This window comes from Setaria italica, chromosome IX (assembly GCF_000263155.2).
Source record: "Setaria italica strain Yugu1 chromosome IX, Setaria_italica_v2.0, whole genome shotgun sequence".
NCBI lineage: Eukaryota > Viridiplantae > Streptophyta > Magnoliopsida > Poales > Poaceae > Setaria > Setaria italica.
In genome coordinates, this window is record NC_028458.1 from 55,589,357 (window position 1) to 55,603,477 (window position 14,121).

Consider the following 14,121-nt stretch of genomic DNA (forward strand, 5'->3'; position numbering starts at 1 on the left):
TGATTTTTGGTGGCAATTTCATATTCCACAATTGGTTCCATTCCCTCTGTCTTTTTTGCACATCAGAACAGCTTGTACGGCCTTCGAAGTAATCCTCTCTACTTTTCTTCGCTGCAATCATCATCCGATAAGCAGAGCGAACAGTAAACATACCATTTCTTTCATAATGCCATGCCCAACAATCTTCTTGTATACTCATACTCAGCGGAATCTGTAGGATCGCTTCACTGTCCATATGATTGAAATAGTTCTGCACTATCTCTGTTTTCCATGTCCTAGAGGTATGGTCAATTATATCAGAAACAAGTGTCGGAGGATTTGGTTTCTTTGAAACAAGAGGCCTGAACATCCCAGTTCTTGGAATCCATTACATCCCCCAAATTTGTGTGCTTCTACCATCACCAATTCGTTTAATCAATCCTTGATTTAGCACCTCTATTCCATCACATATAGCTCTCCAGGTCTTTGATGGGTTATTCCCAATAGAAGCATTGAGAAGATCTCCAAAGGGGAAGTAAACTGATTTTAGGACTTGAAAACAAAGAGACTCAGGCTTGATCAACATACGCCATGCCTGTCTTGCAAGCAATGCAAGGTTAAAAATTTCTATATCAGGTTGCTCGTAGGCTCTCAATTGTAACTTGTAAGAGGCCCATAATAGCAGCCCAGTACAACGAACCAGCCCACTACTATTGCATTGTCTTGTACGAATTTGTATGGCTGGGTGGTAATGGATCGTAACCCTCGTGCCTTCTTTACAATCCAACTTAGCCTAATTCAAAATCATATAATCTTATAGTCCGATCCTTATTGAGCCCCACCCTTAAATTTGCTAGACTAAATTAGAGGGCACTTTTATCACCCCTAGACATGCCTCTATGTTGATCAAGCCTTCCATGATCTCCACCCAACATAACACACAACAATGCTCCCCAGTTCATGATCCATAAAGATTTTTACACACTAGTAATAGTACTATAAGAAAATGCCTGTATAGGGCTCCCAATAAGCCGAGCCCGACCACACAAGTGCACGCTCGCGCGCACACGGTCCGGTTCTCCGCTTGGGGCACAATGCAGAAGCAGATAGGCGTATAGGCGGCTACGCAGCGTGTCCGTCGTCCTCCTTGGGCTTGGGCGCCTGGTCGTCGAATTGGATGGGCGCCACCTTGGGCACGTGCACCGGCAGGCGATCGACCTCGTCGGCCCACGGGTTGGTCTCCCCGGCGTCGTCGACCGTCCTGAGCGCCTTCCACACAGCGCTGTTGCACTTGAACCCCGACCCGAACGCGATCTGCCAGACGCGGTCCCCCTTCCTGATCCTCCCCTTGGCCTCGCAGTATGCGAGCTCGTACCACAGCGAGCTGCTCGACGTGTTGCCGAAGCGGTAGAGCGTCATCCGCGACGGCTCCATGTGCCAGCCGCTGAGGCCGAGGCTTCGCTCCAGCTCGTCCAGCACGCCCCGCCCGCCCGCGTGGATGCAGAAGTGCTCCAGCGCCAGCTTGAAGTCCGGCACGTAGGGCTTGGCGTCGGAGCGGAGGAGCACGCGGCGGAGTAGCACGGCGGACAGGAACCGGAGCTGCTCCGACAGCGGGAGCACCAGCGGGCCCAGCGTCGTGATGTTGGTGCGCAGCGCCTCGCCGGCCACGGACATGAGCTCCTTGGAGAGGGACACGCCGACGTTGCCCTCCGGGTCCTCCTCCTGCGTCACGCACCCGTAGCTCCGGTCGCTGGCACCACGGTGCGTGCGCACCGTGTGGACCAGCTGGTACTTGGCGCGGCGGCGGTCGGCGGCGCGGTTGGAGAGGAGCACCGCCGCGCCGCCCATCCGGAACAGCGTGTTGGTCACCAGCATCGGACGGTGGTTGCCCAGGTACGCGTTCAGGGTGATGTTCTCCGTGCTCACCACCAGCGCGTACGTGTCCGGGTGCACCTGCAGAATCGCAGCGAGTAGTTGTTGATCAGCCAATACAATCCAGCCCGTCCGTTTCATTCATTTCAATTCCTGCAAGCTGCTGGACGTGACCCAACCATGGCGATTTGACTACAAGGTGAGAACGAAGAACGAGCTACTGCTGCTGCGCGTGCATTGAATGTCGAAGGTATGATGCTGTTTTCTTTCAGTTATTACCATCGGCAACGGCCGTTGGAGCTGGAGGGGCCTGGGCTCGACGGAACGAATTCACTTCGCGTCTCAGATTTGCAGCTCTGAACTTTTGGTCGCAGAGTTGCAGTAGGTGAGGCTCTACCAAGCATTAAGCAAGCGCAGAGCCGAGACAAGACGACACGACGCGACACGGTGTGCCTACCCTAACTAACCACAATTACTATGCCTGGGAGCTAGCTAGACTGGATCAGGATCACTGCCTCACTGGACAGGGGGCCGGACGAACGACTGGCGATCGGGTCGTGTCGGCTGTTTTTCTGTTCTGGTCATGGGGTGAGATTGCAGATCGACGATGTTGCTGCTTTGATTAGTAATTGTGATAATTCTTTTCAGGGCCAGAGATTATTTGTAATAAACAAGTTTTTTCGTTCTGAACCGAATGCATGAACTCGTGGTAAGAAGTTGCTACTGCTACTACTAAGCGCTGGAAACAACGGTGAAATGTTTGCATCAAATTCGACATGGCTGATCGAGCTCCATGATTGCAGCAAATTCTGCATGGCTAGGCTAGCTGTGAGGTCCATCCAGCCGTACCGACCGAGCCTTGATAGCTCAAGTCGCGTCCATCAGGTGGCTTTTGCCTTTTGGCTGGTCCATGGACGCTAATGGGGTGTTTGGATACGAGGTTCTAAACTTGGGGTGTTTGGATACGAGGTTCTAAACTTTAGAAGTGTCACATCCGAACAGATGTTCGTATGCTAATTAGAAGGATTAAACATGAGCTAATTATAAAACTAATTGCAGAACCCCTATACTAATTTGCGAGACGAATCTATTGAGCCTAATTAATCCATGATTAGCACATGTTTACTGTAGCAGTACAAATCATGGACTAATTAGGCTTAATAGATTCGTCTCGCGAATTAGACTCCACTTGTGCAATGGATTTTATAAATAGTCTATATTTAATACCCCTAATTAGTATCCAAACATCCGATGTGACGGGTACTGAACTTGAGGAAAGCACCCCCTGAGCCTAAGGAAGGGAAGGGACTACTTGCCCGTTACAGCTCAAGTGTAGTGGAGCTTGTTTCTGTCAGGTCCTCCCTGCTGTCCATCCGATGGATCCTGGCTGTCCGTCCCCGATCGGACGGCCCGTGTCTCCCATGGACCCACCCTTGATCCGTGGAACATGCATGGTCCTTGCTGTTGGATCGGGTCTGCACTGTTTCAGTAGATCGATCCTTCTATTGGTTTGGATGATTGGCTCGTTTTTTATGCCAGACATGTCAGTGCTGTTCAAATTGATATGGTTACGGACGTTTCGGGACATGTCTAAGGTCCTGGACATGGTAAGGCCATGAATGCACACATCTACCTTAAACGCCCCCACCATGCAGGAGAAGTTAATGAATAAACTTTTCCTTGTATGCTGCTATGTACAGTAGTCTAGGATAAGATTGGGACCAAATGGTGTAAAATGTTTGAGATGTTTCTCTACGGCATATGTGGTGTCGGCGCAAGCTTTTTACTATCTTGATATTTTGCTTATAATCTGAGACTAAGCTAACTAGGATTTGACTCATTGGCTGTTACTAGTCACTCCTATTGTCCCATAATAACCGAATCTGTCATCGAACTGCTACAGTGACGTCCATGATCGACCTTCAGTTGAGCGATCTGATCACTATGAAGTGACAGATGTTTCTTTTATGGATTCACTCGAAACGATGGCTGTTTCTGTTTCTGCTGCACTATGCTCAATCTGTGTGCCTAAATAATAGGGTGACCATGAGGGGAGACACACAGAGGAAAATCTTAATGCTGTACTGTCTGGGACACGTAATCCTACCTACTTGAAGATTATTGTGATAATGGTGTTCATCTTGATTGATGACAAGCATGTCAAGTGCTTGTCCAATGACATTCCGCCCATTTATTCCGATCCCCATGCTGTTGGTGACAAGTGACACCCAAGATCAGTGGCCGCCTACCAGTTCGTGCATGTGTACGCGCTAGCTATTTTAATTTCTTCCACGTTCAAGCGTCAGTGTGTGTTGGAGGGAGCAGATGAACAGAGAGATCGAGAGGGCATGTATGTAGGAGGTACCTGGAGCAGGTGCTTGGCGAGGTCAATGGCGATGATGCCGGCGCTGCAGCCCATGCCGCTGAGGTTGTGGGTGACGACGTCGTGTCGCAGGCCGTAGCGGTTGACGACGAGCGACGTGAACGACGGCGTGGGGCTGAAGCAGCTGGAGTTGACGATGACGACGCCGATGTCCTCGGCGCGCACGCCGGTCCTGGCCAGCAGGTCGTCGACGACGCCGAAGACGACGGCCTCGGACTCCTCCCTGGCGGTGCGGAGGCACATGTCGACGGGGACGGTGAGCAGCGACGCCGGGAAGTGCGTGGCCTCCCCGACCCCGGCGCGCTCCAGCATCCGTGCCTGGAACGCGATGCTCTCGTCGGTGAACCGCCCCGCCCGCGCGAAGTGGCGGATGGACCGGGCGCGGGTGGCCGCGTGGACGCCCCCGGGCTTGTAGCCCGCGAGGTCCACGAGGTACACGGGCCGGGGCCGCGACGCGGCGTACGCGCACGCCGCGGCGGCGAGACCCGCGCACGCGGCGGCGGCGAGGGGCGCGTTGGCGCGCGCGGCGTCCAGGATGGCGCGCGGCGCCCCCGCGAGCGACGGCGGCGCGAGCTGGGCCGCGGCGACGAGGAGCGTGACGGCGAGGAGGTGCGGCAGGCGGATGACGAGGCGGTGGTACAGTTGCCGCGCGTGGTTCAGCGTCGCCTGCCGAACCGTCCGGAACAGCTCCGCCCTGGACATGGCGGTGGGCCGATGCTGCTGGTGACTTGCCATCATGCAAGTGCTAGCGGTTAATAAGAGTCGTCGGGGTTCTCGAGACCGGCCACTGCTACCGCTGAGCTATCTGTGCCGCAGCAACTGGAGTACTGAGGAGAAGCTAGCGATCGAGCTCGAGATCGACTAGCTAGTGTGAGCGAGCAAGGTGTGGGAGGAGGCCGCAGTGCAGCACGGCGGATTTATACGCGCGGGAAGGAGACGACGTGGGGGTGGGGTCCGGGTCCGGGTCCGGGGCCGAGGGTGAGTAATGGCGCGAAGCTAGCTAGCTGTTGCGGCGGTAGCGGTTAATGGGCGCCCCCATGGCATGTCCCTGACCTCTGGACTCTGGACGGTTTCATTTCACCCAAGCAGAGCAGGAGGAGGAAGCCGATCGAGAACCCGTGGGCGGCCGGGCCGGACCTCTGGGTCGTGTAGTGTACGTGCAGCACCGGCGTTATAATTGCACGCGCTCGTGGCGGTTGATCGTTGGTGCATGTGAGCTGCTACTACTAGGCCGGGCCGGTTGACCCTGGAGGACGGCACTGTTTGATCCGCCGTTTACTAGCAAGTACTCCTACGACGCTGGCTTTGGAGATGAATCTACTAGCATTGTAGCTAGCCCGGCCTCGTTGATTTTAGGAGTGATGGTCTGTTGGTATCGGCCAAGTGGCACACTGCTGGTACGTAGTGGTAATACTGGTACCATATGTTGCATGTGCAGCCAGAGTAACCTACTAACCTGTATGTGCTACGGCCTTAGGTTTCTGTTTGGCTTCAGGGTGCTAAAATTTAACACCCGTCACATCAGATGTTTGAATACTAATTAGGAGTATTAAATATATGCTAATTACAAAACAAATTGCACAAATGAAGTTTAATTCGCGAGACGAATCTATTAAGCCTAATTAGTCCATGATTTGACAACGTGGTGCTACAATAACCATTTACTAATGATGGATTAAGTAAGCTTAATAGATTCGTCTCGCGAATTAGACTCCATCTGTGCAATTAGTTTTGTAATTAGCTCATATTTAGTCCTCCTAATTAGCATCCGAACATCCGATGTGATACTGCTAAAGTTTAGCACATTGTATCCAAACAACCCCTGAGTACCTTGTTCGTGTATGTGGGTTCGATCATATGACAAATTATTTTGTGTCCACTACTTAGAGAATCGGGTATCAGGTTAATTGAAACCCCTTTAGTCCCGGAACGTGAGGCAATGCGCGTATCCGAGAATTATCCGGGGTACCTAACATTCCCGATCCGCAACCGGGAGTGAAGCTAGTAGCTTCACAACAACAGGTTGTGGTGCATTTTTTCCAAAACAAAGGAGGAGGAGGAAGCTGTTTTGAACATGACTGATACCCGGCATCATAACCGGCCGGTTCTTGGCCTCTCGGTGATTGATCTGGGTGGTAGATAATGAAATGGTTGTACTCCAGAAATCATAACTGGTTCTCTGTGTACCGGGAGTGGTTCCTCAGTTATGATGTCCAGTTCTCTAGTAGTGTCGTCCTACGTAGCTGCTCTGGAGACTGGATATGAAGACTTTTGATGGACGGCAATCGTAAAACTTGCAAAAGGGTTGATGTGAACATGTGATCCATTGTGGTCGGGCAGCATATTTTCATGGACGTGCAGTGGTACGGTATTCGACTTCGGCAAAAGTAGTATACGACTTGCGACTTGCGAGCATCGGTGCAACCGTCCTCCAACTGAGTAAAACTTAATGGCTTCCACCATTTTCATCATCCCATCAAAACCGGGCGGCCCTAGCTCCATAGGAAAAAAAAAGATATGAAATGTCTACGAACAGCTCACAAATTCGTTCTGCCTCACACACCAACACCACTACAAAACATTGTACACACGACATGCCAACCACAGCACAATGAGCTTCAGATGTTACATATGCTAGATGCTTAGGCTAGGGCCGGGCCTATCATCCCAAAACCGAGACCACCACTATGACTCCACGCCAGCGCAGGTATTGAGGTATCCCCCCCTCTCTCGATATAAATCGCATTTCATGTGGACGAGGCTATGCAACTTGAGCGAACTATGCAAGTTGAAGCTAGTAGTACGGGGCGCTCTATAGGGATGATTTCGAACTACTAGTGCACGATGTGCCCCTCTTGCGGTCTTGCCTGCCTGACAGACTCCTGTTCTGGTTCGTTCGAACCTCAGGCATGCTGTACGTTCAATAAAATCCTAGCACATTGCGTGCGTGATTTCAAATCTCACGCGCATGTGTAATGTGTTTTTCCCTACCCCGCTCACGTTTTAATCGGCGTACGCCGTCCGGATTCGCTCTGCGAGCTTGGCATGTCACATTTCGCAGATGTTGACTGGAGGAGGCTGCTCGTGCGCACGTACATATCATCTTCAGCGAGGCATCCATCTTCCAGACACCATCAACAAGTGCCAGAACTGTCATCCTGCAGATACTGTCCTCGTCGTCCGACTGAGGATGATCTCTTCACGCATGCAGCAATCGGCCGGCGGCCATGCTGGAGTTCAGGAGCCGCCGAGATATGTGCATCGTCCAAGATCGCCGCGCGTAATCTAATGTATCTGTAGATGATTACGGGAATCTGGCTTACACTAACTAAAGAGCGTTGACGATCCACCATTCTTTTCAGAACCCATGCTGCCTACGGTCCTGCTCCTGCACGCGATCGACCAGCAAATCCGCCATGCCCGAATTGAACGCCGGCCGGCAGGTGCACGCACCTTCGCATCGCACGTACATAAATGCAGCCGGCAGGCGGCAGCTAGCTTTAGCTTAGCTACCTCCTCCGATCATGGAGGAAGGAATTACGCGCGCCTCCATCGGCATCAGGTCCATGCTTTCCCATGCAAGAGCCCAGTCAATAATGCCAGGGCCGGCGCGCCGCGGACACGCCGCCGCAGGACGCGTGGTTGGATTGGATCAGCCATCCAGGGCCCCCGTCCCGCGCAGAGCGCTCCGGAGCTCAGGCTCCGTGGAATAGTGAATAATCCTCCACGCAGCAGCAGTGATGCTATCGGTCTAGCAGTTGTCCAAATTACCGTTTGTTTTACTATGTATCGAGATATATGCTATGTCTAGATACATAGTAAGATTTATGTATCTACAAAAATTAAAATGAATAGTAATTTAGGACAGAGGGAGTACGTAACTAAGACAAGCTTTCGTAAAAAAATTTTTACCTAGAGCATGGCACTGATAGATCAGTGGCATCACCTCTAGCCGAGATATTATTAATTCAGAATAATTATTGCAAAAAACTTATTCCGCCGATTTTGACATGATATGCATACTTCAAGCTATCCGCACATTAATTACTAGCATTTCCCTGTTGCTGGATTTTAAATAGGTAGGGTTGGGGAACATTTGACCCTTGTGGATAGGAGCATGTAGCACATGTAAAAGTTGGATTTGTGCCACTTCGATTATGTATGTGACCATGCATGTAACACACCGGTTCATCTTACCCCGTTTTTTTAATACATAATACCATCGAGATATTTCATTCATTTAAGTTTTCATCTTTTCTATAAATATTTATGCAAATAGATAAATCTACATGTCAAATCTAAAGTACATTTGATGATGTATCTAGTGGGATTTGAGAAAAAAAAGTTAATGGTGTAATATATATCTTTTGTATTCCCTCTATTCTGAATTATAATTCATTTAAATTTTGTAATATGTGAAACTTCTATAACTTTGACCAAGGTTACATAGAAATGCACAAATCTGTACCACTTTAAACTAGTTTCACCTAGACAGACCTTAAAATATATTTTGATAGTACTTTTATTTAACATTATAGATGTTAATATATTTTTCTCTTTAATTTAAACATGGTGAAATGAAATAAATTTGACTTAGGATAAAATTAAAATAACCTATAATTTAAAAAAGGTAACAAATTATGACATGATATGAAATATGAGGGCCCTAAGAGCAACTCCAAGAGTTCCCCAAAAAATTCTTCCCCAAAACGAGGTATTGGGGGCTATGCTAAAAAAATTTCCCCCAAAAAACATATCAGTCCACAGCAGAACGCTAAAAACTAATCCGCTAATATTTCAAATGAAGCCATGTCATCATATTGGGCCCATTTTAGGATCATTTTTTTTCCAGCAGGCTGGGACCCCTCGCTCGTCGCCAGGCTTCTTTTTTCCCTGACGCCGCCGGACTTCTTTTTTCCAGGCCCTCGTCACGGCACGCCGCCGGACTTCTTTTTGGTTATTACTGAATAGCACGTCTCTTTTCCATTTTAGGAGCTGAATAGCACGTTTGCAGGGGATTTCAGGTTCTCTATTATTACTGAAGATGATCAGGCTGTAATATATGCTTCTTGTACTTGATTTCGAGCAGATGCTGCAACCTGCAGCCGCTGGCTCAACATAGAACAAAACATCACTAATAATATTGACTGAGCAAACATTAAAATCGACACAAGACGCTTCAAATCCACGTTAATACCATATGGAAATACTACTCTTTAAAAGATTCAAATACTAATTAAGTTTCGAACATCACACAGTACCATATGGAAATACTACCATATCAAAAAAAATCACATTAGCTACTAATACCATTTAGAAGAATCAAATTCTAATTAAGTACTCGGCTCATGATCTCAGCCCGCAAGCACATGTAGTATTTCTTTTGCTCATCTGGCATGGCAGTAAGATCCATGGTCATAATCCTCTCTTCATCCCTCCTTTTCTGCAACTGGACCTCCTGCCTCCTAACCTCAAGAAGTAGTTTTTCATTTGCAACTCGATCTTGTTCAAGAGCCAAGCTGGTGGCCACACAATTAATTGAAAACTGAACAAATAACAGCAGTTGCTACTGTACTGAATCGAACTGCCTGAAGCTCTGAAGAAAAGCAATATGATAATACAAGCTAAGGTTAGTTGCCACATTATCTTCAATCAATGCAAAATCCTTCTATAGGCAAAATAAAGCCACTTAGAATTGACTACACAACACAAGAAATCTATCTTATCTCACGGTGAATTGAGTTAAAGAGCTTATGGTTCATACCATTCACAAATGGGTTGCCGTTGGCCGCTTGTTCGAAAGCACCAGAAGGGCCGCCGCTGGATGGGTACGGCACCGTTGATAGGGAGTCCAAATCATCACTGGTAAGAGCTACAATCGGAGGACCTTGCAGATCACCACACATGTCACCACTACCAGGCAGGTCGAGGTCGTCGCTGCTGGACCTCTCCAAATTTCTGCTGCTGCTGTTCCATTGAGGGATGTGGTCGCCACCGACGAGCACCACATGCCGTTGAAGCATCCCTCCACCGCGCCTTACTTGGCCCTGCCGTGGTGCCTGCATTTGTACAGGCAACAAAAGGAATTTAAATCTGCAGAGAACGAGATATTTGCATTTATATACCTAGGCACTTGCTTGATTGCTCCCAAACTGGTGGTGCACTACTACTATGATCTGAACAACTTTAGCTACCAAATCAGGGGAGGAAGCATTTCACAACCACCATTACAATATCAGCTCCGCAAACAGAGTAGTCAACAAGCTGATTAGTTTCTGAATCACATTGCAAAGACACATAGCAGCACCATATAAGCAAACAATGGCCAGATTATGTGCAAATGCAGTAACTACAAACGGCGGTCCTTTTCACAATGCTAAGGTAATGGATACAGCCAAGGATTTTAGCAAGAGAGCAAATTAACAATGAGTAGAGCTCATACCAATCCAGTCCTCGGGTTCTTGGCGAGATGTTGAAGATCTTCTGGCCGCCGCGGGCTTCCTGCTCAGCCCGACTCGACAGGGTGCCGCCGCCCCTCACCCCTCGCCGCCGCCGGGAAAGGAGGGCCGCCGCCGGAGTGGGGAGGGCCGCCTCCGGGAGAGGAGGGGCGTGCCGCCGGGAGAGAAGGGGTGCGCCGGAGTGGGGAGGGCCGCCGCCGCCGCCGCCTGCTCAGCCGGCCCGACAGGGCGCCGCCGCCGAGAGAGGAGGGCCACCGCCGGAGTGGGGATGGACGCCGCCGGGAAAGGATGGACGCGCCGCCGGGAGAGGAGGGGGTGCTCCGGAGTGGGGAGGGCCGCCTCCGCCGCCTCCTCAGCCGGTTGGACAGGGCGCCGCCGCCCCTCGCCCCTCGCCGCCGCCGGGAGTGGAGGGGCGCACCGCCGGGAGAGGAGGGGCGCGCCGGGGAGGAGCCTGGCCGCCACCGCCGGGAAGCCTCGAGAAGATGACGGGAGAAGAGCGCGGCAAAAAAATAAAATAGCGCAACAGGGGGCGCCGGAATGGATTGGGGAAGATTTTGGGTCGCGAAAATATACGGGAGGAGGGCATGTTTTTTGGCGTCGCTAATTTTTTGGGAAGGTTTTGGGTGGACCGTTGGAGTTCATTTTTTCTCTTTTTTTTCCCTAAAAAAAGTTTTGGGGGTAAGATTAGCAGCCTCTTGGAGTTGCTCTAATTAAGGTTAAATGTGCGTCTTGCCTATGATGTGCATTCCTTCTGGAATCAGTAGATCAATGGCAAGGTACGAATAGGGTGCCTAAATTTATGACCCAAGTATCATTGTTAGGATCTGTTTGGTACAGCTCCATCTGATTATGATTCTCTATGGGAGCTGATTCTCTGATAAAAGTGATTTTGTAGCTGAAAGTGATTCTCTTTTATTCTCTAGCATAAACTCTTAAAATCAGGATGTAGAATCACTTCACAGAATTAGGAGAAGCTACTTTTTTCAGCTCCCAACCTCTTACTTCATTTCGGAGAATCACTTCACACAATACCAGTAAAAAATCACTTTTCTATGAAAAACTATTTGGCAGAGCTCCTACTGGATTCAACAGAGAATTAGCTCTGCGAGCTCTGCCAAACGCATCCTCAGTGCGATAAGAAGTCATCCTTCAAGAAAGAATCCAGTAATCCAGTATTGATCAGCTCCTGTAGAGGACCACGATTAGCTTAGACCACACACTCGATCAGCCATGTCAAGATTAGGTTCCCGGACGAACCACCATTACTGAAAGAGCATGGACGTCTCACAGAGAGCACAGTGGACTGTGGGCCGCGATTAAATGGGACGAGCAGACGTGGTTATTCAGAGGCGCAGGCGTCCCATGATAGAAGCGCCTTGCATTCATGGCGTTGAAATACAGGCCAGCCGCGAAGTCCCGGTACACGTACCAGCAGTGCAGTCTACACTCTACAGATTACTACACTACACTGCTCGAGCTGCCGCTGGTTTCAGACATCTGATCAAGGCGCACGCAAACTACGACTCGCGAGCACATGGTATTCAGTGGTCAGCTCCGCCAGCAGTCGCAGACCTCACATGCTTCCGTGGACAATGAGCTACTCCTACGAAGGCACTGGCTAGTGGCAGCTTGGCTACAATACGGATCTCCTATGCACAAGATCGGACAGGATGGAGCTTCCTTTTTCGTTGCCCGTTCGTGCTCGCCGCGATTTCGGCTACGCGACACACGTCCTTGCCGGTCGACCTGTTGCGGCAGCGGACATGAACACGATCCTTGGATCGCATCTCATTCTCAGGCCGACCGATCCAAACTCCAAAGCCATTGCACTGTGTGCTCATGATGATCCACTGTCCGATCCGACCCCTTTTCGTGCACCGCATATTAGCTAGCCTCGAAGCTGACGTCCGACCGCCTCCGTCCATTGGCGGCGGCAGTAGAAGACGATCGTGGATCGGTGGATGATCATGGCACTTGTTGCACGCGCGTTGTCCTGGACATCTCTGAGCTGGAAGCATCTATCTCAGTTCCAGATTACTGTAGGCACCGGTCGCCGGCATTGATGTCCAAACACTCGGCAAGTGGGGAGGCCGGCGGTTTACACCAGATACGATGGCGGGGCTTGTTTGCTAGTAGCCATTTGTAAGCTGGCGAGTGGTGATCTTCAGGTTCGGCATGGCTTTGAATAAATATTCCGGCTGGCAAGGCCATGAACCATGATGATGTTTTCATTTTCAGCACGCACTCGACTCATGGCTGTACATCGATTGATGTGATGCACGATTGCTGTGCGCGCCTCGTCCGACAAAGAACAGGCAAGTGGAAGGAGATGGCAGTAGGAACTGGTCATGCACACGGACATGCTCATGTAGCCAGGAAAAGAGTGTGGCTGCTGCCATATGCTTCCTCGGAGGCGAGCCCACTGCATGCAGCAGCAAGGAGCGAATGATTGAATGTAATCGAAAGAATGATATGGTTGCTTGCGAAGCAGCTTTCGCTTCTCGATTCAAACTTTGTAAAAAAACGGCAAACAGGCCCCCCGCGCCGCTCTACCCCCCTGCACGGAAGCCCACGCGGCTGCAAGGAAGGCAGCAACGAGGCTTCTCCCAAGCTCGGCGCCAGCTGCAGGAGATGCGGCGGCTGCCGGCGACGGCCAATCAACGGCAAGATCCGGCACCTCCAGGGTTTGATTCGGTGCCTACGTGGTCAAATCTACGCGGGAGCGTCCCTCACGGTGGCGTCGATCGCGGCCCCGGGGACAACAGCGGCGTGTGGTTCTGGTGAAGCCATGGTCAGGTCCAGTGTTCCCTCGGCCGGTCTGGTGCGGCGGGCTATGGGGCGGTGCGAGGGCCCTTCGGAGGATCTGGCGAGAGGTGGAAGGAATCGGCGGCGCGTGGCGGCCTCGTCCTTGGGGCACCGCCGCCGATCATGGCGGGTATGGCGATGGCGCGCGCCGGCCCGGGCGCGGAGGCGGCGCCCCTGTTTGTGCCGCGGACCTCATGCGCGAGGTGGCTTGGGCAACGAGCTCGCCAGACCCGGGGTGCTGTTCCTGGGTGCGCAGGCCCGACGGTGGCCGCACGTGCGGGTGCTAAGGAGACACAGGGCCCGGCAGCCTGGCGCAAGGCGAGGAGGCCGCGAGATGCGGTCGGGTGCGGTGCTGCGGCTGCGGCCCGTCGTGGAGTGGGAGGACGAGCGACAGCGGCGTGGCGCGACGCGAGGAGGCACGATGCTAGGTGAGGAGATCGTGCGGCGAAGCCGACGAAGCCCGCGCGAGAGGAGGTTCTACAGCGACGGCTGCGCGAGTGGCGACGAGTCACTGCTGCGGCCGCGGGCGAGGAGCCGAGGCGAGGGTGGACGAGCGACGGCCGCGATGCGAGGAGGCGCAGCAGCAGCACCGCTCGTGGATGGGCTCCCATGGCTGTGGTCCAG

General features: G+C 51.5%; 1 protein-coding gene and 1 long non-coding RNA gene across 2 annotated transcripts; both read right to left on the minus strand.

The window, feature by feature from the left end:
• Positions 1-596: 596 nt before the first annotated feature.
• Positions 597-5,115, minus strand: LOC101756089 (3-ketoacyl-CoA synthase 20). Its single transcript, XM_004985545.3, has 2 exons — positions 4,217-5,115; positions 597-1,932 (listed from the first exon to the last, which is right to left on the minus strand). The coding sequence occupies exons 1-2, from the start codon at positions 4,970-4,972 to the stop codon at positions 1,102-1,104; spliced, it is 1,587 nt and encodes a 528-aa protein (XP_004985602.1). The 5' UTR covers positions 4,973-5,115; the 3' UTR covers positions 597-1,101.
• Positions 5,116-9,377: 4,262 nt separating this feature from the next.
• On the minus strand, positions 9,378-10,876 carry LOC101756491. The gene is made up of 3 exons (XR_215982.2): positions 10,677-10,876; positions 9,999-10,293; positions 9,378-9,830 (listed from the first exon to the last, which is right to left on the minus strand). It is a non-coding gene; the product is annotated as an uncharacterized LOC101756491 (long non-coding RNA).
• Between the last annotated feature and the right edge of the window lie 3,245 nt (positions 10,877-14,121).

Coding starts and splice junctions, on each gene's coding strand:
- LOC101756089 (XM_004985545.3), bottom strand. CDS start 4,972: ATGATGGCAAGTCACCAGCAGCATCGGCCCACCGCCATGTCCAGGGCG. Junction 1,933..4,216: donor TCGCCAAGCACCTGCTCCAG/GTACCTCCTACA, acceptor GCGATTCTGCAG/GTGCACCCGGACACGTACGC.